The 23,191-nt window shown below is 42.5% G+C and overlaps 3 protein-coding genes across 15 annotated transcripts in view; 2 read left to right on the forward strand and 1 right to left on the reverse strand.

The window, feature by feature from the left end:
• ptpa (protein phosphatase 2 phosphatase activator) overlaps positions 1-4,063 on the reverse strand; it is a 43,403-nt gene extending 39,340 nt beyond the window's left edge. For all 5 annotated transcript variants that reach the window (XM_061698294.1, XM_061698293.1, XM_061698295.1 and 2 more), the window contains exons 1-2: positions 3,937-4,063; positions 2,067-2,112 (exon numbers count right to left, since the gene is read on the reverse strand). The gene's annotated coding sequence lies outside the window, so the exon portion shown is untranslated. The remainder of the gene's footprint in view (positions 1-2,066; positions 2,113-3,936) is intronic.
• Positions 1-13,164, forward strand: part of crata (carnitine O-acetyltransferase a) — a 26,576-nt gene extending 13,412 nt beyond the window's left edge. For 2 of the 5 annotated variants that reach the window (XM_061698286.1, XM_061698287.1), the window contains exons 12-14: positions 2,082-2,144; positions 2,624-2,761; positions 7,356-8,228. In XM_061698286.1, coding sequence (XP_061554270.1) covers positions 2,082-2,144; positions 2,624-2,761; positions 7,356-7,571 — 417 coding nt within the window. In that variant the 3' untranslated portion in view covers positions 7,572-8,228. Of the gene's footprint in view, positions 1-1,017; positions 2,145-2,623; positions 2,762-7,355; positions 8,229-12,200; positions 12,489-13,112 lie in introns of those variants that run through there. The other 3 variants (XM_061698288.1, XM_061698289.1, XM_061698291.1) reach the window with 3 other exon arrangements.
• Positions 12,890-23,191, forward strand: part of LOC133413654 (leukemia inhibitory factor receptor-like) — a 15,884-nt gene continuing 5,582 nt past the window's right edge. For 2 of the 5 annotated variants that reach the window (XR_009769903.1, XM_061698285.1), the window contains exons 1-16: positions 12,890-13,306; positions 15,364-15,515; positions 15,612-15,765; positions 15,875-16,150; positions 16,268-16,394; positions 18,283-18,419; positions 18,542-18,687; positions 18,774-18,927; positions 19,025-19,086; positions 19,196-19,412; positions 19,870-20,049; positions 20,155-20,256; positions 20,349-20,510; positions 20,960-21,088; positions 21,205-21,298; positions 21,405-21,471. Coding sequence is in view for 4 of the 5 variants with exons in the window: in XM_061698285.1 (XP_061554269.1) it covers positions 13,141-13,306; positions 15,364-15,515; positions 15,612-15,765; positions 15,875-16,150; positions 16,268-16,394; positions 18,283-18,419; positions 18,542-18,687; positions 18,774-18,927; positions 19,025-19,086; positions 19,196-19,412; positions 19,870-20,049; positions 20,155-20,256; positions 20,349-20,510; positions 20,960-21,088; positions 21,205-21,298; positions 21,405-21,471 (2,325 nt within the window). In the remaining variant the exon portion in view is untranslated. The remainder of the gene's footprint in view (positions 13,307-15,363; positions 15,516-15,611; positions 15,766-15,874; positions 16,151-16,267; positions 16,395-18,282; positions 18,420-18,541; positions 18,688-18,773; positions 18,928-19,024; positions 19,087-19,195; positions 19,413-19,869; positions 20,050-20,154; positions 20,257-20,348; positions 20,511-20,959; positions 21,089-21,204; positions 21,299-21,404; positions 21,472-23,191) is intronic. The other 3 variants (XM_061698284.1, XM_061698283.1, XM_061698282.1) reach the window with 3 other exon arrangements.

A 23,191-nucleotide genomic window follows, 5' to 3' on the forward strand; every position in this document is an offset into this window, starting at 1 on the left:
TACTCATGAGGAGGGCGCATGGGAGATTGTTCAGGTTACAGCCTCTCAACACGCTCTAAACAATCTCCCCCGTCGCTCCTACATTTATTTGAAAATAGGAGGTTTCTACAAGACATAATGTTCTAAGCATTAAGACACAACACAAAACATAGGACCGGACGACACCTGTCCCGTCCCCGACCATATCCGATCACGTCCTTGGTCAAGGCGCCCTTCCATCAAATGTTGCTGAGTCATCTTCTTGAAGGCGAGACATCTTTCTATCTAAATATTGTCCATAATACTAATGCAAGCTACTAATGCAAAATACTAATGCAAGCTAAGCAAATAAATGATAACTACTCAAATATATCTAACACATACATAAATGAACAAAGATACATTATTGATTGTAAATATAACGTTTTAAGCAATTAAGGACACAAGTATATACAGTAAATGAACAGGTCATTTAAATAGACACATTCCTCCATCTTGTGATCGGTTGTTTGTTTTTCAACTCGCTGATCGGTGATCGGCCCCAAAAATCCTGATCGTGTAAAGCCTCGTTTTAAGCATGCAGCCTTTTATTTTGAATGATACACACCTCAGAAGGCTCCTTTTGCTCAATATAATCTTATTCCAAGTACGAATCTTATTCCAAGTACGCTTTAATAAAGTTACAAATGTTTGTTCGCCGCCACCATTGGGCACAAGCACGTCTTTGTGCGCGTTCTTCTTTGCTGGTTTTTGCCACTTTCTTCTTCGGGGTCAGCGGACTGTAGGCATCGAAACTGGGAACCGAAATTGTTTAATTTGAATAATTCCAGGAGGACCACGTTGGTCCCGGTTCCAATCGGTTATCGATGCCCAACCCTTAATTCAGCCATATTGGAGGATTTTCAAGCATGAACCACCTTTTTAAGGTCATGCCACAGCATCTCAATAGGATTCATGCCTGGCCTTTGACTAGGCCAGTCCAAAGTCTTCATTGTTTTTCTTTAGCCATTCAGAGGTGGACTTGCTTGTGTGTTTTAGATCATTGTCCTGCCGCAGAACCCAAGTTCGTTTCAGCTTGAGGTCACGGACAGATGGCCGGGCATTCTCCGTCAGGATTTTGTAGTAGACTGCAGAATTCATGGTTCCATTTATCACAGCAAGTCTTCCAGGTCCTGAAGCACCAAAACATCCCCCGACCATCATACTACCCATTTTCTTTAGATATCAAGGATGATCTTTTGGTCCACTTCACTTTGTTAGACAGTTCCTATTTGTCATTTGTGGCAGTATCAGGCCTGGGTGTGGCTAGATAAATTTGAACTCTGGTATGATAAAACCAGTTGTTTTTTAACAAGTGTGGTGGGGCAATCACTTTTTCCACACAGGGCTATGCAGGCTTGGAATGTTTTTTTCTTCTTCTCCCTGAATAATAAATCTTCATTTAAAAACTGCACTTTGTTTTTACTTGTATTGTCTTTGACTCCTATTTAAAATGATTCGATGACGGGAAGGAAACATTTGTGTGACAAACATGGAAAAAGAACAAACTCTCAGGAAGGGGGAACTCTCACTTTTTCACACCACTGTATGACCTTCAAATTGATAAACAACCATTCTACCACCACAAGCCACGCAGCCCAAAATTAACACGCTAAAGGACAGAATTTTAGAGTTCTATTTAAAAACGCATAGCTGCATAATAATGGACTATTATGGCAAAGTTGCATGATATCCAACTCACTCCTCCACGACAGATTTAAAAAAAGAAATCTCTTTTTCTCCTCTAGTTGCTATCTAGCTATTTATTTATTTTCATCATCCCACATCAGCTGTCCTGGTTTCAGTTTTTGCATTGCCTGGGTTTCCCAGTTTTTGTGGGGCGGGGAACGTTATATGATATGCGAGCATTTTGTATATGCTTTTTTCCCCCCTCAAAGCACATTGTAAACATGTTTAAAGATGCTATGTAATAATAATGATGATGATTATTATTGAAACATCCATGTACAAAATTCATCATGTAGTATTCAAATGTACTCTTGTTAAACAGTGACGAACTGTTGGCAAGTAAGCCGGAACATTGTCACCTTTCTCTCGCGCAGAACACAGAGAAGGTGGATCTCATGGAGAAAGCTGTAAAAGCACACAGGTCATATACAAACATGGTGAGTGATTGCATTGCCTTCTAAGTTCCTGTAAAAAAAAACAAGAAAAAAACTGTCATGGTTGCTTAACTGGCACTGTTGCCTCAGTTTTTTTTTTAATGCATCATTTATGGTCTCAAAGGTGATATGCATGATGGGTATAGATAGAGGTAAAGGTGGTAGGTGCTGCCCTAACTTGCTCTGGTAACAATGCTAGTTGTATACAAGTATCACATAATCGTTGTGCGGAATCTGAGCTTTTACATTTCAACTTAGAAATATTGTACTGTTTCTGGAAGACGATCATGGTATGGCAATTGTCCTAGAACTACCAGAAAGTACCCCATGATGCCTTGTCATCCCCCATCTTGCGAAAATAGCTTATTTGCATTGGGCTATCCTGTACTTTGCAGTGGTAATAGTATTATTCAGTATTGATGTGATTTTTCTGCATTTCGATTTCATGGATATGGTCAACTGAACTCTGTATGCCTTGTCAGGCAATCAGTGGTCAAGCCATTGACCGACATCTACTGGGTCTGAAGATGCAGGCTGCTGAAGAAAAGATCTCAGTTCCTGATGTCTTCAAAGATCAGTCCTATGCCAAAGCTTTAAACTTCCGCTTATCTACAAGTCAGGTATATTTCGCCAAGTTATATTGTCTTAAAATATGGGCTTGAAAGATAATCTTTTACACTACTGTGTACAAGTCAGGGGCCAACATTCCATTTCTTGTTTTGCAATGTTATAATAATCACGTATAATGAATATTTATAGAAATGGCCTAAGACCTTTCTAAAATGCTGTATATCAAGATGCATAGTTTAGAGCCAGGCGCAATTGATCACGACTTAAGAGATATAAGTGATCTTTGATGAACATATGCAGATAGGGACACAGCCCTGCCATGAAAAACGAAAAACTGTGAAAAATTAATTGCTTGTCTATATCTTACAGCATTACCCTTAAAGATCTGTGGCTTACATGTCATTTGATCTTGAAACAAATGCACTGTGTCAGATCCGCTTATCCGCAGGACTAATCGGGAAAATGTCCTGACCGACTCTCCGTTGAAAGGGTCGAGCCTCCCCGGGAAGGGAGCTTTTCAAGCCGGTGTCGAGATGAATTCGCCTAGGTGCGCTAACTGCCTTTAGTTTTGCGGAGCCAATCCGGTCTGCGCTCACCTATCACCCTTTGATGAGTAACCGTACCGAGTAAAAAGATAATAATGTGAGTGCTCCGTTTTTACAGCAGCTTCATCTCTATGAATCGTTTGCACTTGTCATTGACCTAGTAAATTTAACAATCCTTGTTAGGACCGTACGGATTTGTTTTTGTATTAAGCCGAAGTGATATCGATGAGTTACTTTTGGGGATAGTATTACGACACGGTGATATTAGTGTCGTCGACGTTCATTCACTTATAAGAGGTTGAGTGGTAAGTATGAGAATACTCATGTTTATAAGAATGACAAAGATAGAGAAGAATTAAATCAACAGTTTTTAATATAGTGATTTGTAAAGAATAGAGTAATAATATAACAGTAAGGGTATGTATTATAAATGAACAATAATAAAAATAATAAAATGAAAAGGAGTTGAAATAGTTAAAAGTATTAAATCATAAAACCAGTATACCTTTTTGAGTGAGCTTTAAGGGGTGATCAAGTCCTACAGAGCCCTAAACCTCATTAATAATAAGGTATTTTGGAAAATAAGAATCCCCGGACAGCTGACTGACTCTCCTCCCTCTTCACGCAATGTCAATGACGGTTCTTTTAATTACCTTATTATAATATTATTTTAGTCTTACCCAATTCAAGAAGAAAATTCAAAAATGAAGAACTATCCAAGTAGCCTGATGAATTCCTCCCGTCAGCTTGTCCCTGTCATTGCGAGAGAAAGGAGCATGCGTCTCCCTATCATTTGAGGGATAAGAGAACTCCGTCCGTCGGTGTGTAAGGCTTTTTATAACCTCGGTTGGGCTCGACCCCCCTTTCCTGGAATGTTCTGTGTTACGACGTTTCGTGTTACGACGTTTCGTGTTACGAGGCAGTTTGTCCTGTAGTAACCTTTCACTTCCCCTTCCCAGCGTGGCCTGAAGTCACCTTCAGCGTGGCCTGTAGTAACCTTTATCTGCTCACTCAAAATAGGTTTCCAGCGAATACATTCAGTTACAAGCACATTTCCATATGTCTTGAACTCAAACAATACATTTCATAACACCATGTTAATCGTAAAGCAATATGCAATAAATGGGTATATGTCATATGTCAAATAAATGTATATACTTTCATGTGAATACAATTCCCTCATGCATTCAACAGGTTTGTTCTTTGTCTTTGTAGTACGTCTTGTGTTATTTCGTCTGAGAGAGACAATCCTACACAGGTTACAGTTTTTACCCGAAAGCAGTTTCAAAGCATTGTTTAATAGTAATACAAAAGTAAGAATAATATAAAACATCCTCACTAGGCTTGATGTATTCAGTATCCAACAATCCTATATGTGAGAACATCAAAGATATATCAAGGATATAACATTTAATAGATTTTTAAAAGTTGTTGACACTAGTATGTGTATGTTTATTGTGATATGGATTCTGATAGTATAAGGATATTAAGATGACTTATGCTTGAACTGGCGACTCTTAATTCTGGCCAAAAATAGGTTTGGCGACCTCTGGTGGTTAAGAAGACATATGCTTGAACTGGCGACTCATAAGCATGATCGAAATTCGGTTTGGCGACCTCTGGTGGTTAAACCAGGAATTTAAACTGGGGCTGAGCTCACTCACATGAACCCAGCCACATAAGCCAATTACTACCTTTCGCTCCATCGCTTCTGGTGGCTTGGCAACCCACTTGGCAACCCAACTGGAAATGCGAGAACACTAGCCTATATGTCGCCGTCGCGACATAAAGACACCAATTGTCAAGCAATAACAAGACCTCCGTTGTTTGTTAGCTTGAGTTTTTAATAGCCACTCAACTGAGCAAAAACATACAACCCCAATTCCAATGAAGTTGGGACGTTGTGTTAAACCTAAATAAAAACAGAATACAATGATTTGCAAATCATGGTCAATCTATATTTAATTGAATACACTACAAAGACAAGATATTTTATGTTCAAACTGTGAAACCTTATTGTTTTTGGCAAATAATCATTAACTTTGAATTTTATGGCTGCAACACGTTCCAAAAGAGCTGAGACAGGGTCATGTTTACCACTGTGTTACATCACCTTTTCTTTGAACAACATTCAATCAACGTTTGGGAACTGAGGACACTCATTGTTGAAGCTTCGTAGGTGGAATTCTTTCCCATTCTTGCTTGATGTACAGCTTCAGCTGTTCAACAGTCCGGGGTCTCCGTTGTGGTATTTTACGCTTCATCATGCGCCACACATTTTCAATGGGAGACCGGTCTGGACTGCAGCCAGGCCAGTCTAGTACCCGCACTCTTTTACTACGAAGCCACGCTGTTGTAACACATGCAGAACATGGTTTGGCATTGTCTTGCTGAAATAAGCAGGGGCATCCATGAAAAAGACGTTGCTTGGATGGCAGCATATGTTTCTCCAAAACCTGTATATACCTTTCAGCATTAATGGTGCCTTGACAGATGTGTAAGTTACCCATGCCATTGGCACTAACACCGCCCCATACAATCACAGATACTGGCTTTTGAACTTTGCATCCATAACAGTCCGGAGGGTTCTTTTCCTCTTTAGCCCGGAGGACACGACGTCCACAATTCCCCAAAACTATTTGAAATGTGGACTCGTCGGACCACAGAACACGTTTCCACTTTGCATCAGTCCATCTTAGATGACCTCGGGCCCAGAGTAGCCGGCGGCAGTTTCAAGTTGCACTTCCGGATGTAGCGCCGAACTGTATTTACTGACATTGGTTTTCTGAAGTGTTCCTGAGCCCGTGTGGTGATATCCTTTACGCATTGATGTCGGTTTTTGATGCGGTGCCGCCTGAGGGATCGAAGGTCACGGGCATTCATTATTGGTTTTCGGGTTAGGGTTGCTACTATGGCCCGTAGATGATGAAATCACTAAATTGCTTGCAATTGTACGTTGAGGAACATTGTCCTTAAACTGTTCGACTATTTTCTCACGCACTTGTTGACAAAGAGGTGAACCTCGCCCCATCTTTGCTTGTGAATGACTGAGCAATTCAGGGAAGCTCCTTTTCTACCCGATCACGGCACCCACCTGTTCCCAATGAGCCTGTTCACCTGTGGGACGTTCCAAACAGGTGTTTGATGAGCATTCCTCAACTTTCTCAGTCTTTTTTGCCACCTGTCCCAGCTTTTATGGAACGTGTTGCAGCCATAAAATTCCAAGTTCATGATTATTTGCTAAAAACAATCAAGTTTATCAGTTTGAACATTAAATATCTTGTCTTTGTAGTGTATTCAATTAAATATAGGTTGAACATGATTGGCAAATCATTGTATTCTGTTTTGTTTATGTTTAACACAACGTCCCAACTTCATTGGAATTGGGGTTGTACATGTGGCGAAGGTGCTCCGTAACATCGGGTCACAACCCAGGATAAACTTAGTTCTTCCTCGACATACAAAGATCTTTCAACAGTCGAAATTATTACGTCAACATACTCCTATTCATTCATCCATTTTCCGTACCGCTTATCCTCACTAGGGTTGTGGGCATGCTGGAGCCTATCCCAGCTGACTCTGGGGAGAAGCGGGGTAGACCCTGGACTGGTCACCAGCCAATCACAGGGCACACACACATTCACACCTACGGGCAATTTAGTCTTCAATTAACCTACCATGCATGTTTTTGAGATGTGGGAGGAAAGCGGAGTACGCAGAGAAAACCCAGGCAGGCACAGGGAGAACATGCAAACTCCACACAGGCGAAGCCGGGATTGGAACCTAGGTCCTCAGAACTGTTAGGCAGATGTGCTAACCAGTTGTCCACCATGCTATCAACCTATGTCCAAATTTGTTCAATTTCATATTTTTTCACAAATAAATACCGTGGGTCATTTCCCACGCGTGTAATTTTGACCAATTATTAACCCAAGTGTTAAATGGCTTGCTGTCTTTGAGGATGCAATGTTAATGGCTCAACAAACAGGCTGGGGTTTTTTTTCCTGAAAAGTGATGGTTTTGGAGATGTGAGGATTCTGCCCAACGCCTGCTATACTTTACCTAGATAGACTTCATAAAGAATTACTTTTTCCAAAAGGTACCATCCAAGACTGACTGCGTCATGTGCTTTGGCCCTGTTGTACCTAATGGATACGGCGTCTGCTACAATCCCATGAACGACCACATCAACTTTGCGGTATCATCTTTCAGTGGGTGTAAAGAAACGAATGCTGCGGATCTGGCTCGAGCTGTGGAGAATGCACTTCTTGACATGAGGACACTGCTGGAACAGACTCCACGAGCTAAACTGTGACGCCTGCTCTGGATCGCTTGGTAGAGCAGGTTTAGTGACCACTTGAACGTAATAGGCCTCATTTCACGGGTCTTATTAAAGTACACATTTTGTAGACATGTTCTTCAGCATATGCTGAACTTAGTCCATAGCCTTAAAAATATCAGTCAGATCGTTGTTGGTGCTTAAAAAAAAAATTAAATTCAGGAATTTACCTGTAGTTTGGCTGTTAACTCAATGTGGAAATGCAGTCAACCATGGAGTGGTAAACTCAATTTAGTGAGATGTTATAATGCCTGAAAACATTAAATTAAATAGAAAACCCACTACTTTGTGTCCTATGCAGATAATTTGTGCTCTCGTGGTCAAATTTGTTGTTTTCCGTTTCCCCACTAAGGTAGAATATTTTATTGTCCTTGCCTGTTTTAAGACTGTGCCTTCACTTTCGTTGTCACTTGACAATGTGGCTTATGTGCCATGGATTTTTACTTTGAATGGTCAGCTAGCATTTTTTATGTACAAGATGGGAGGTGTCGTGCATTGAATACAATTGTGTGTTTCTTTGACAAATTGTATGATCAAGAGTTCAACTCAAATAAAATATTTAATGACCATTTTCTATTGTTTTGAAGGAACTTGGTTAGGTATGCATGTATGTAAGTATTTGTATAGTATGGTTAGGAACACGTGGCCAAAATAGTTGCTACCCCTCTGATAATGAAAGAAAAACCCACATTGGTCACAGAAATAACTTGAATCTGACAAGAACAATAACCAAAGAATATCAGACAGATTTTGAACTGTGGTTCAACAATTATTATGTTATATACATATATATATATATATATATATATATATATATATACTAAAAAAATATAAAACTCATGAAACAGGCCAGGAAAATATTTTGACCATAGGGACATGTTAAGACAAGGTGTGTCCTCTAATTAGCATAACAGGTGTCTTCAAACTTTTAATCAGTCCATCCATCGATCCATTTTCTACTGCTTATCCGAGGTCGGGTCGCGGGGGCAGTAGCTTTAGCAGGGACGCCCAGACTTCCCTCTCCCCAGCCACTTCGTCCAGCTCTTCCGGGGGGATGCCGAGGCATTCCCAGGCCAGCCGAAAGACGTTTTCTCTCTGGCGTGTCCTGGGTCGTCCCCAGGGTCTCCTCCCGGTTGGACGTGCCCGGAACACCTCCCCACGGAGGCATCCGAATCAGATGCCCCAGCCACCTCATCTGGCTCCTCTCAGTGTGGAGGAGCAGCGGCTTACTCTGAGATCCTCCCGGATGACCGAGCTTCTGACTCTATCTCTAAGGGAGAAGCCCGGACACCCTGCGGAGGAAATCAGGCCATCATCCTATTTATAGGGTGAGACGTAATCACTCTGCTGTTTGGTGACATGGTGTGTACCACACTAAACATGGACCGGAGGAAGTGAAGGACAGTTGTCTCAAGAGATTAGAAATACAATTATAGACAAGCATGTTAAAAGTAAAAGCTATAAGATCATCTCCAAGCAGCTTGATGTTACTGTGACTACAGTTGCACATATTCAGAAATTTAAGGTCAACGAGAATGTTGCCAACCTCCCTGGATGTGACCAGAGGAAGAAAATGTTGACAAATTGAAGAGATGGATAATCTTAATGGTGACAAAAGAGCCCAGAACAACCTCCAAATAAAGGTCTCCAAGGTCAAAGTACTTCAGTGTCGTATCGCACCATCTCATAATCTGAATCATCTTTATTTGCCAAGTATGTCCAAAAAACACACAAGGAATTTGTCTTCGGTAGTTGGAGCCGCTCTAGTATGACAACAGACACTCAATTGACAGAGAACACTTTGGAGACATAAAGACATTGACAAAAAAAGTCACTGAGCAATAAAGGGTTAATAGTTATCTGGTAATGCCGGTACATTTTTTTTTTTTTTTTTGACAATTGTGCAAAAAGATGCAGAGTCCTGTCAATCTGTTGTTGTTTCAGCCAAAGTGGACTTCCTTCACCACGTATCCTCACTAGGGTCTCGGGCTGCTGGAGCCTATCCCAGCTGTCTTCGGGCAGGAGGCGGGGTACACCTTGAACCGGTCGCCAGCCAATTGCAGGGCACATAGAAACAAACAACCATTCGCACTCACATTCACACTTACGGGCAATTTAGAGTCCTCAATCAACCTACCACGTATGTTTTTTGGGATGTGGAAAGAAAATGTATGGATGGACCAAGGAGGACACCACTGTTAAAAATAAATCATAAAAAAGTGAGATTGGAATTTGCAAAACTAAATGTTGACAAGCCACAAAGCTTCTGGGAGAATGTCCGGTGGACAGATGAGACAAAACTGGAACTTTTTGGCAAGGCACATAAGCTGTTCACAGATGCAAAAATGAAGCGTACCAAGAAAAGAACACTGTCCCTACTGTGAAACATGGCGGAAGACCTGTTCTGGGGCTGCTTTGTGAGATCTAGCACAAAAAAAACAAAACATATATATATATATATATATCGACGGGGGTGCCGATTAAAATCTTTCAGACCCAAAACTGTCGTTGTCAGTGGTGGGGGGGGGATTTCCAAATGTGAAAGGGGTGTTGTATTGAAGGTGTACATGGCCATGTAGTGAATACTTTTCTGAAACGTAGTTGTCAAGCGGGGGTCAGGAAACAAAATTTTATGTTAAGGGGGCTGAACATCTGTTTTACGGGCAAAATTGAGAGAAAATTTCACCATAAACACATACTACCAGATAAGTTTTGGTTTTTTGGGGGGGCTTGAAGTTTTTATGGGGACTATCAAGGTATTCCAGAGAGAAATGCCCTGCCCAGTGTCAGAAAGCTTAGTCTCAGTCGCAGGTCATGGGGAACAAAAAAAAAAAAAAAGATTGCACTTTTTTGTAGTGGCCTTCTATAAGCCTTGATCTAAATCCTACTGAACGTCTACGGAAGGAGCTGAAACATGCCGTCTGGAGCAATTTGCTCCAGAGTGGGCCAAAGTTCCTGCTCAGAGGTACATAAATATCATTGAAATTTACAAAAATCATTTCATGCCTCAAAAGATTGTGCAACAAAACATTATGTTAAGCGTACTATGATTTTTGTGTACAACAAAATATTAAGCGTACCACCATTTTTGTCCTGGCGTGTTTCATGAGTTTGTTTTTTTAAATAATTCTGTTGAACCACAGTTCGGAAGCAATGTCTGATTTTCATGAAATTTGTATGACTTTTTGTCCGATTCAAGTTATTTCTGTGACCACTGTGGGGGTTTCTTTCATAAATAGAGTGGTACCAACAATTCTATGCATGTGTATAAAGCCTTTACAGGTGAACTTAATTTGACCTGTAAATTTTTGAATGTCTGACGGTTCAATGTTTCAGTCCTTTTTGCACGACTTGTTTTCTAAGATTTATGGCTCAAACACCTGTTGTCAATTTTGCTGTTCAGCTCCTTGTTAGAGGACAGCAAGTTCTGCTAAAAGTAAAAGTGTGTTTTTGCCTCATCCTAAAATTTCAGCCTTAGGCTGAACATCCCTAACCTTTTGTGAGTAGTGTATGGATACACACAACTACAGTGTATCGATCATACGAAGTGGGTCAGAAAGGTTCCAGGACTGATGTCTCAAAAGAGATATTTCAAACCCAAAGTACCAGTTCTCGCCTTCAGTGTGGGGTTAGAAGATCAACTAGCACGTCTACAAAAAGATCCCGCGGCGTTTGCTTTCTTCAGCGCGCGAGAAGAGGTGACGCTTGTGGCAGGACAACTCGTGGCTGCTTAACCGTGAAAACGCGCCTGCTCACAATGCCCTGAGCGTCCGACAATTCCCGGCTGAGAAGAACATAGCCGTTGTGGAGCAAAATCCCTCATCATCAAGGCAACAGGTTTTGAAGAGCTGCGGAGGATCCTGGAAGAATTGTTCCAGGAGTGCATGACGACATGGGAGAGAATGTTGGGAAAGTATGTTCGAATCCAGGGAGATTTCCTCGAAGGGTAGTTTGAATTGGAAATCTATGGTGTCACCAGTCCAGAACCTTTGTGACACACCTCGTACTTTTGTATTCATTTCTTCCAAATAGGAATGGAGCTCCAGGGACTGCTCCTATAGTTGCAAAGTGTGATTGCCTCCCATCGGTGACATCAGCATTTGGGGACAAGCTGGCCAAAGTTACACAAATATTGGCTATTCGACACAATTTTGTCTCAGCAATTATTCTCCATTTTATAAATGTTTGTGTGAAAAATAGAACTGTGTGTGAATATCACAAGTGGAATTGTATTGAAAGGAAATATCAGCAAATGTCATATTTCCTTTGGCTCTTCATATTTACATCTCGGCCATAATGGTCAGCAGTGAGGGTAGCCTTTTCGTGTAATATTAAGTATTTTAGGTTGAGATTATGTTTTGGTAAGAATGAAAGAAGTGCAATAACTGAGTTGGTGCGATTTGTTTGAGCTGCAAACACATGGAAATGCAGCGTCCTGCCTGCTATCGGAAGTGAGACTGAAACAAAGAAAGGAAGGAAAGAAGACTTCACAGCTTGCATAATCGAGTCAAGGAGCAATCAAAATGCCCGGGGATGATTTAACAATATCCATCCATTTTCTTACACTGTTTTTTTTTTTTTTTTTTTTCTTTCCCCTCATTACAGTCATGGGTGGGATGGAAAATATCAGAAGAAACCCCACGCAAGGGACGTTCTCCTTCCAGGGCTGAGATTCGAATCCCAAAACCTCAGAACTGTGAGGCAGACGTGCTGGCCGCTAGCAATCGCAACTTAAACGGAACTCCAGTCAAAATAATGAGAGATGTCACAGTGATGAGGACCTAAGCTGAGTCAGTGTGGAGGTGGTGACGGTCATCGGGCTGCATGTTCAGGACCTTGCTTCCAAGGGCACCTTAACGCTGCTCGGGAAGCAGAACATCCTTCCTAATAGCTCAGTGCAATTTCCAAAACATGTCGACGCCTGTCTCAACTCCTGGAGAAAAGTCGATCGTTCTGATTTCCCGTTGAAAAGCATCCTCACTGTTGACGATAATTCGCAAACGGAAAGACAAGGGCAGTGTGTAACGAACAGTGTTATGAAACACTGCAGGATAACACTGTGTACTAGTGTACTGCATGGGTGGCCACGAACAGACAGTGTTCGGGTCTTCTGTCAAAGGGACCTCAACGGTTGGTCAGGAAGAAAGTTAAAATCTCCCCAACAACAACTTGCACTTTCTCCCCCCCCCCCCCCCCCCCCTCCCCAAGATAAGAGTCCGTTTTTTCTTCCCAACAGAGGCCCACCCCACTGCAGACACGCAGCACGTCATTTCCAAGCATTAAGCGTTCATGTCGTTATCAGATCAGTATGACTCATGGTTACCAGAAAGTAGCTTCGACATTTCCTGCATTCCAATCCCCATGGATTTCACAATCATTAGAAGGTTAGCCAGCAAATGGGCTCCACCATGTGTTCCACAGGCTGTGCTTGATGCTTGTGTTGCTACGGGGAGAAAGTGGACATTTGTTTTTTTCCTTTGTGATTCTTTTCTCTCTCTTCTGGAACTACTTTCTCAGGTGAGATCTTTCCATTTACCTCAGGAATATGGAATCTAGACCACAAAAACAAAAAGGCACTGGCTCCATGGAGATTAACTGCAAAATGCTCCTTAAAGGAATCCGGCCACACAGTCTCATCATCATGATCACATGGCTTTTACTTGCGTCACTGTTCTGCAACAGCACACAAGATGGAAATTTCAAAGAAGACGGTGAGTAACCCGAGCTCCAACTTGTTATATAGCGTGCCGTTATTAAGCGTGCCATAAAAAAAAACAATAACATGACTTTTAACATGCTGTTGCTGTTACTCCAATCAAGTGAATTTACAATCTAGAATTTGGTTCTCACAAATGCGTACTTACACGGCCACTGTTTTCCCCTGGATTTCTATAAATAGAGGTCCACAGAAATAGCTTTTGCTGTCATAGTCTTCAAATGTATTGGAAGAATGAGGCCAATTCCTTTCATGTATGCCTTTGACGGAAAACATTTGTCTTTCGCATGAAAAGAGGACACTGGCACAGGAGCTAGACATTTCAATTGATATTTTCAGACGTTTACATGCGCATCTGATAGGCTGCAAACATACCGGAACATGATTGAGAGGTGTGTTTTGTTGTGCAGTGTGCCATTATATTTAGTATTCAAACAAGAAATACATGCAGTTTCAGATTTGATTTGGTTTGAAAATCAAATATTTTGTTTATATAGTCGGCCAGAGCTGCGAGGAATTCAAAGTTATCAATGTCCTTTGCTTTCACCATCGTCCCTGCCATAGTGTTGCGTGTTTTTGTTTTTTGTTTCACGTTGGTGGCAAAAGTGCTGCTTTTGTTTGAATTCACTAACTTTCAAAAAGACCAATAAGCAACACATTTTTTCCATGTTTTTGAGATTGTCGGGTGAAAGCTGCCGTCGGCTACTCGTGTGGACAGAATGAGCGGCAACAATGGGAAAATGAAATGGCAGTATTTTGGGGGGGATAGCCCGGAAGCAACGTATTGAGAAAAAACAAAAAAGAACTATGAACGAGTTCATTTTCGGAATGATGAACTTAGTTAAAAGTTTCGAATTCTAAACTATGAACTTGCGCTAGTTCATATTGGGAACGTCAACTGAACTTTGACCAAAGACGCTTGTGCGGAAAAAGAACTAAAAAGGAGAAAATATCTGACACGACTTCAAGTTCTTCCACACTAAACTCATCCAGCCGTGCCTTCTAAATAAACGGGCGCAGGGTAAAAGGCCTTCCCCAAACCTCCGCCCTCCACGTAACCCATTTCCATTTTGCAGAGTCCACCACATCCTTTATACCCCTCTACTCCGGTGCCGCGATTTCAGGCTTAATTGCCTTCGGCCGCTCGAGCGTGCACACCCATGCCATTAAGCTCCCCGCACACAGGGCGAGCGAGGGGAGAGGAGGTTGCAAACGCTTCAGTTTTTGAGTCAGCACAGTTGTGCAACTTTTGTATACTGTGTGCCTCAGCACTTTGCAACCGCACGCTGTAACTTCAAGTGGTTTTGCTACTATGGCGCCGAGTGGTTCCAAATGTTTGTATCGCACTTCAACATTGAGGGATGAGATTCTCGGCCAATTTTCTATTTGCATTTTTCGCATTAGCGAGCGCCGCGAGTTCTTTCGAATGCCTCATTTTTCTCCGCAAACGTGCTAGATTGTAAAGTATACATCATACATCTGTATTAATTGAAGATTCCGGTTGCTACTGTATACAGTATTTTGGTCATGAGAAGTTACAAATATTTGTCAAAATCCCAAATTCGGGTAAAGGTTGTAAATATTGACTTAATGGGTCAAACTTAGAAATTCAATTTTATTGAGTTTTTTTTTTTTTTTTTTTTTTTTTTAATCCTGAATTTCACTCACTTGCAATGACCATCATGATTTCAGTATGGGACAGATATATATATATATATATATATATATAATATTAAGCACAAACTAAAATAATAGTAAAAAGTCAGATGGCAAAAATAAAAAAAATAAACATTTCACTTTCTCTCCTTCTCGTGTGCTTTGTCATGGATGAATGGATTATGTTTTGCAATCTTAATTTGAATTTTCTGTAGCCAACCAATCTCTATTGCGGCACTGAATTTCTCCATGGACGAGGCAGGAGGTCATAAAAAAAAAAAAAAACCTAAATACCATATCCTCAAAGACATCCGCTCACCCTATTAATATTGTATAATATTGAGATCACAGAATCGGGGAACTCTCTTCCATCGCCATGTGGTTGCTTTCCATCAGGTGTTGTTCACTGCCGACCACAGAACATAACAGTTACCGCTTCAGACTACATAATCCTGGTAATGTGGCAAGATGACCCATCATGCAAGTCGGTCCACGATGTGCTGACGTATGAGCTGGAGGTGCTCATCGCAGACAAGTTCGTACATTACGTAAGTTTGGGCTGACTGGCGTTTACCATAATGACAGCTAAAACATGAATCCAAACTCTTGACTTGCAAATGTTTTTCTTTGTTTTCAATGTTTAGGAGGAAGTCGCTGTTACACCAGACCAGATAGGATCTCCTCATTCGTGGAACTGGTCATCCCATTTAGCAACGGAGTGCGCGTCCCACACGCTAAAGCTTCGATCTCGATCCCAAAACCGTACAAGCCAGTGGAAAGTGGAGCAGATCGTTCCCGGTTGATATTACTTCTACTTCTCATTATTGATAACATTTCATTTCAACGGTATCATTTCCACACCTTTGTTGTCGTCAAATTTGAACGATGTTCTTGTAATATGCAACAGCAGGCCACAATCACTCTGATTTGCCAGAGGTTTATCCACGAGACAACGTGTTTGAAGTTGGCAGCAGCGCTACCTTTTGCTGTGTTCTACCAATGGGACAAGTTCTGGAGCGACTGTATCTAAACGGACACAGCAGCTCTAAATGGGATGTTAGAAATATAAGCAGTCATACGTACGCCCTGACCGTTGACCTGAACCGAGCATCAACGACCAGTTGCACTGATATCATTTGCGAAACAAAGACATCTGAAAATGGCGCGTGCGCTTACATTGGCTGTAAGTACAGGCCAATATATTTGCCTTTCTTGAAATGAAAGTGCTGATGAATGAATTGTCTGTTATTAAATACATGAGTAACTAACATGTATTGCAAATCTTTTCACGGTTGCCCAGATCCGCCTGCGGATCGGGATCTGACCTGTGAAACTCGGGATTTCCAATCTGTTGAGTGTCTGTGGACAGTGGGACCAAACACTCACCTGGCTATTGGAAGTCCAACAACCTATCAACTTCTTGGAAGGTACTGAACACCTTTATCACCTGATTCAGGTGATTTTATTATCATGAAACTTGATTATGTTGCACAGCACAGATATTTGTGTTAAACAAAACAAAAAAAAGACCAGGTAAAGTAGAAGTACTGATTCAACTCCAACACTGTACGTAAAGGGGACAATATGCAGTTTTCAAACTGGGAAACTGCGAGATTTAAATGGAGCCTCATTTCAGTCCCCTTCCCCGCCACCTCGCGTCTCCGCCCAAAGAAACGCTCCGGCTCACGAAACTTGAGCAACAAAAAAGATACAGGAAGGGAACAGTTTGTCGCGCTCGCCCGCCCGCCTCAGAGTGCGCCTCGGTCGGCCGCGAACGCGTCGACGGCCCGCTAGAATTGGCCTGTGTTGTGTCATACCTGCTTGTCCACCTGAGAGTGCACCTCAGGGCTGGCCATGAGCGCACAACATGATATGAAATGTGACCGCTTTGATGTTGTTGTTGTTGTTTTTTGAGGGGGGGGGGAACGTACACTTCATTCAAAATATAAGAGCGGTGATCAATTTACCCGACAACTCGGTGAGAATGGCAATGTGCCGTATCCTGTGCTTTTCTAAGATCAGCCATGCGGCCGTCCACATATGGGACGCCACAGTTATATATATTTATGTCTGATTTAAAGTAGACAACTGTCCAACATTTTTACTTTGTTTACACACCTTGAAGGATCGAAGCTTTCTAAAGAAATACAGTTTGCTCATTCCCTTCTTGTACACAGAATCCGGTCCACTGTCCAAATGTACAGACAAGTACTTGTCCTGCGCTACCGTCTTAATGTCCTCCCCCATGATGGTCATGGACTGAATGGTGGTCCAGCTCCTTCTAAAGTCCACAATATCTGTTTTCAAATGTAAGGTGTAAAAGTAAAAGTTCATCAGAAAAGACAAGACTTGAGTAAAGCACAGCTACCTGAAAATGTGATTTCGGTACAGTAACAAGTATTTTTCCTTGGGTTACCCACCACCACTGACGCCGGTGCAATGGCCTTTTGACATCTTGATTCCCCAGAAGTGCTCAAATAGTGCTGACAAGCATTTATCGCCATCAACAGTTCAATAGTTCTTTTAAAGCTCCTCATTTTAAAGTTTCTACAACAACCTTTTGTGGTTGTGAAGCGTCAGATGTTATTTTTGTTCATCCAACATTTTCATAATTGTCAAAGTAGTGCTACTGTCTATATGTGCCCTGGCGACCAGTTCAGGGTGTAGTCCGCCTTTCGCCCAAAGTCAGCTGGGATCGGCTCCGGCGCCCCGCGACCCCAACCGGGACAAGCGGTGTCGAAAATGGATGGATAGTCTTTTTGTCAATTGTCTCATATTTGCAGGTTGAATTAGAATTGATTCCATGCAGTATGTGTGTGACGTCATCCTCAATTGTCATGATTTCAAATGCAGTTCACGACGGTGCTGTCATGATACCTCTCAAGATTATGAACGTTGTGCAATGAACTACTGTCGCTGGCGCGGTAGTTATAAAGTTCCGAAGATACGTTATCACGCGGCACAGGAAGGTCTCGCCAGTTATCGCCGGTCAACGGATGTACTAGTTCTCATTGGATTGTTTTGTATTGATGGCCTAGAAGGAATTGTGTTTCACACAAATATTTACTGCAATTATGACTATATGACTGTGTTAGCGTAGTTACGATTACCAAACCCCAATTCCGATGAAGTCAAGGACGTTGTGTGAAACGCAAATACAATGAATACAATGATTTGCAAATGATGTTCGACCTATCTCCACTTGAATACACTATCGATTGTTCAAACTGATGAACATTTATTTTTGCCGGCTCACTACATATACATGACATGTATCAAACTAAAATGTGTATTCTTTTGTTTTGCGTGTTCCAGCCAATGTGCAGACGGGTCCAACGGCAGATGCTCTCACAAAATGCAAGTGGATTTTGGAGAGCGGAATTGGACTTTAACAGCAGAAAACCAACTTGCCACCGTCGTGCTCACGGACAGGGCAGACCTTACTAATAGAGGTGTATCCACTTAAACTCTTTTCTCTAGTAAAAACAAACAAACAAACAAACACAATTAACAGCTCTGTGATACGGTATGTTATCTTTGAATTCATTCAGTTCTTTTTTTGTGTCATTTACAGTCCGCATGTTTGCTCCACAAAAAGTTCAAGTCCTAGCAGTTAATTCCGATAATGTCAGACTACAGTGGGAGTGGGCAATACGAATATATAAGGATCTAGATATAACCTGCCAACTAAACATCAGTGACGGAGAAACACATGCAGTAGTAAGTTAACGAAGCAAGTATCAGAAAGATGATGAGAAGATGAAAATGCTGGAATAAAGCGTTGTACATCCGGATTGTGATCCTAGAGGGAATGTGTTGGAGTCGGCCTGAGCTTGGCAGTCTTGAAGGACTTGATTCCCAACTGGACATACACGGTGACGATCCGCTGTGGAACAAGTCGACATTTGTGGAAGTGGAGCGAGTGGAGCTCGAGTGCCGGGTTTCGCACGACGGGCGACGGTTGGTATTTTGGGGAAAACGGGCAATGGACAAAACCAACATAACTTACGACTCCGTGTTGAATGTTCGGACACGATCTCTTTCAATATCCCCCCAGTTCCAGACGCTCTCGATGTATGGACTCAGGTAAAAGGCAGCCAAACCATCATCACATGGAAAGTGAGTGTCTACTTATGACTTATTATTTGTATTTTGAATTCGACCTTCTAAATAACCTCCAATGCAAATCATTTCACAATCAACAAAGCGAGTATTGATTTTTTTGTAGGTACCACTGGCCAAGCAAAGCCACGGAGACATCGTGGATTATGAAATGACCTGGGCACCGACCTCTGGGGGACGAGAAACAGCCCGAGTGATGCACCCAGAGCACAGCTTCGCCCTCAGTCTGGACTCCATCAAAGAGTATGCAGTCAGTGTTCGAGCCAGGAATCAATATGGAAGCTCTTCTCCTTCGACTATCACCATCCCTGTCCTCAATACAGGTATGACGAGGACCGCCGTTGTGTGGAATATAGCGGTGATGGTTTTTCACAGCTTCAATATGAATAGTCCGTTGCGTTGATCGTGAATGTATTTGTATTGCGAGATGTTTTTCTTCCTCAAAAGCGTTAAAGACTGACCTGCAATTTTGCTAACTGGCATTTAATCCACTTCATAAAATGATTCGCATTCATTCACATTGAAATTTGAAAATTCAAGGTTCGTCCTTGCGATATGTTTATGTTGTCCTCAAAAAAATCTTTCGAAAATATCTCAAATATCAAATTACAAATATATATATATGCCCTGGTCCTTTTCTGTCACGTGAACATTTGCTGCAAGCCATGAATCTCTCAAATACATACCTAAATACATTTGGGCTGGCTCCATTCATTTTCCTTCCGAGAGGCACGGATGGCTGCCATCGACGTGACTAACTGCGTGCATCTTTTCGAACAGGAAGCGGTGGAGTTAAGTTGTCCAGGACAAGAGGCACTAACGGCGGTTTCAACCTGTCTTGGTCCGCCAGTCTGACCGCTAGCTGTGGCTATATCGTAGACTGGTGCCCAGCGGTAGGGCCGTGCGCAGTGGACTGGCTCAGAGTCCCTCCTAGTGAAACTAAAGTCAATATATTTTCAAGTAAGTTCGGTTTTCTGCAGGTAAGAGATACACGGTTGCATCGACACTATGATGCTGTTGTGTCTGAAAGCACCTTTCTTCTGTTGTGGATGATGTCTTCGCCAGAAAACTTCAAAGAAGGAGTTAGATACTTGCTGTCGATACATGCCTGCACTCACAGGGCGCCGGTGCTACTCGAGAGAGTAGAAGGATATGTCAAAGAGAAAAGTGAGATATATTTTTGGCGCGCCTTGTCTGTGGCATGCACATCGCTGGATAAAAATGTTGCTTTGTTTTCCATGTTGGGTCTGCTTCGCCAGTCATACAAGATCGTCTTTTCAAAACACTTCGATGGAAACAGAGGGATATGGATGTTGAGGTATCCTGGGATCCTGTAGCCCTACGAGAGCAGTCTGCCTTCATCCGAGGCTACAGTTTATACTATTGGGACAACATCGGCGGTGTCATGAATACCAGCACAGGTAGTGTTAAAACTCTCTTCTTTTCAGGTCATAAACTGACACAGCTAACGCCGGCCGGTAGCTAAATCTACACACACACACACACACACAATTTATTTTTCTGTGTGTAATTGACCTTTGAGAGAGCCGCCACAGTCTTAGTTTGAGAGTTGAGCAGCTCAACTCGCAATTCGCTAAGGGACGTCGGATGATAATGTTCGCAGTAACAATAACAGATTCTTTATTTTGCGATACAAACAAGAAAATAATAGTAGAAAGACGGACGGTCAGCAGGATTGTGCCAAAGAGAAAATTGTAAAGCAGGTGGCCCAATACTTTTGCACCTTTGCATACAGGTCAAAGATCCATTCTCTCTCATTTGTTTGATTTGTTTTTGACCATTCTATCATTTCAAATAATATCAGGCGTATTGGATTTGGTGTACAATGTCAAAACCTCTCTTGTTCCAGATAATTGTCAGGCCACCAGCTTGACCGCAAAAGGTCTTCAGATCGCCTCGTACACATTCACAGTGAAGGCAAATACCGCTGTTGGCCAATGTGGCGCCACATCCATCACTGCCACCCTGAATTCACTCAGTATGTCGCTTCTTCTTACTCACTAGAAACTCGGTTAGAAATATTTCTGAAAACAAATCCGACATCAGAACGCGACTCATTCCTCATCTGGGCTTTTTGTTTTTGTCTTTCTCCAGCTGATAACTTGATCAAGGCTATCGGCATCACCCTGGCAACTATTTTTGTTCTACTCTGCTTAATTGTTATCCTCTGCTACAGAAACTGGGAATGGTGAGCAACAGAAGACACAGTTTCACATCATCCGTCAATTTGTTGCCTTGGTTTGCTCCATAATAATCATAATATTATTAATATTGTGCAATGTTACCTTTTCTAGTATCAAACTGAAGGTCTATCCCCCAATCCCAATGCCAGTATTGAAGGACAAATGGATGACATCACTGGTAAGCTTTGTTTTTGAGGTTACTTTTTTAGATACAAGAATGTGAGGTAAACCGTGTAAATGAATTTTAAGTGTTTAAATTCTTCTGTGGGGAACAAAACAAGGTTGGAGTCACGATAACCCATCAATAATTTTGCATGAACTATTTCTTGAGCAAAGAAACCATATTTGTCACTTAGGTGAGGCACTCATTGAAATACTTGGAAATTCAATATTTAAATCAGAATCAGAATCAGAATCATCTTTATTTGCCAAGTGTGTCCAAAACACACAAGGAATTTGTCTCCGGTAGTTGGAGCCGCTCTAGTACAACAGACAGTCAATTTACAGAACACTTTGGGGACATAAAGACATTGACAAAAAACAATTGTGCAAAAAGATGCAGAGTCCTCTAGCACTTAGAGCAGTTCGAATGACTACTATTGCGATAGTCCGGTGCAATGACCATTGTGCAAAGGGCGCCGAGACTTCAAGGAGTGGATGCGGTTTAAAGTGACGAGTAGTGCGATCATCTGGGACAATGTCGGTTGTGCAAATGTGACAGATAGTCCTCAATCAGTGTGCAAATGGAGCAGATGCTACTCTGGCACGAGTGGCCAGTGTATGCAAATATTGCAGCATGGCGAGACAACTACAGTGAGTGCACGCACGAGTCATACATAATTGGCCCCACAGAAATGTGACAACGAACTCAAGTCAAAAAAATTCCAGCTTGTTGTAATGGAATTATAGGTTAGGAGTTTAAGAAGTTGATCGCAAGAGGGAAGAAGCTGTCGGAATGTTTACTAGTTCTAGTTTGCGTTGATCGGTAGCGCCGACCTGAGGGAAGGAGCCGGAAGAGCCGGCGACCGGGGTGCGGACGGTCCGAGAGGATTTTGCACGCCCTTGTCTTAGTTCTGGCAGCGTGCAAGTCCTCACTGGTGGGTAGGGGGATACCGACAATCCTTTCAGCAGTTTTGATTGTCCGTCGCAGTCGGAGTTTGTCCTTTTTTGTAGCGGCACCAAACCAGACTGCGATGGAAGAACACAGGACCGATTCGATGACCGCTGTGTAGAACTGTCTCAGCGGCTCCGGTGGCAGGCCGTGCTTTCTCAGAAGCCGCAGGAAGTACATCCTCTGCTGGGCCTTTTTGAGGACGGAGTTGATGTCGGTCGCCCACTTCAGGTCCTGAGAGATTGTAATTCCCAGGAACTTGAAGGTCTCGACGGTTGACACAAGGCAGCTGGACAACGTGAGGGTGCGCTGTGGCGAAGGATGCCTCCTGTAGTCCACGATCATCTCTACCGTCTTGAGCGTGTTCAGTTGTGTCGGCCGCACCACAGCTCCAGCCGCTCCGCTTCCTGTCGATATGCAGACTCGTCACCGTCCTTGATGAGGCCGATGACAGTGGTGTCATCTGCAAACCTCAGGAGCTTGACAGTCTGGTTCGCTGAGGTGCAGTCGTTCGTGTAGAGAGAGAAGAGCAGCGGAGAGAGGACACAACCTTGGGGCGCCCCAGTGCTGATGCTGCGTGTGGATGAGGTGGCCTCCCCCAGCCTGACCTGCTGTGTCCTGCCCGTCAGAAAGCTGTAAATCCACTGGCAGATGGCAGGTCAGACGCTGAGCTGGAGAAGCTTGCTTGAAAGGAGTTCAGGGATGATGGTGTTGAACGCTGAGCTGAAGTCCATGAACAGGATCCTCGTGTAGGTCCCTGCACTGTCGAGGTGTTCTAGGATGAAGT

Source organism: Phycodurus eques, chromosome 15, assembly GCF_024500275.1.
Source record: "Phycodurus eques isolate BA_2022a chromosome 15, UOR_Pequ_1.1, whole genome shotgun sequence".
NCBI lineage: Eukaryota > Metazoa > Chordata > Actinopteri > Syngnathiformes > Syngnathidae > Phycodurus > Phycodurus eques.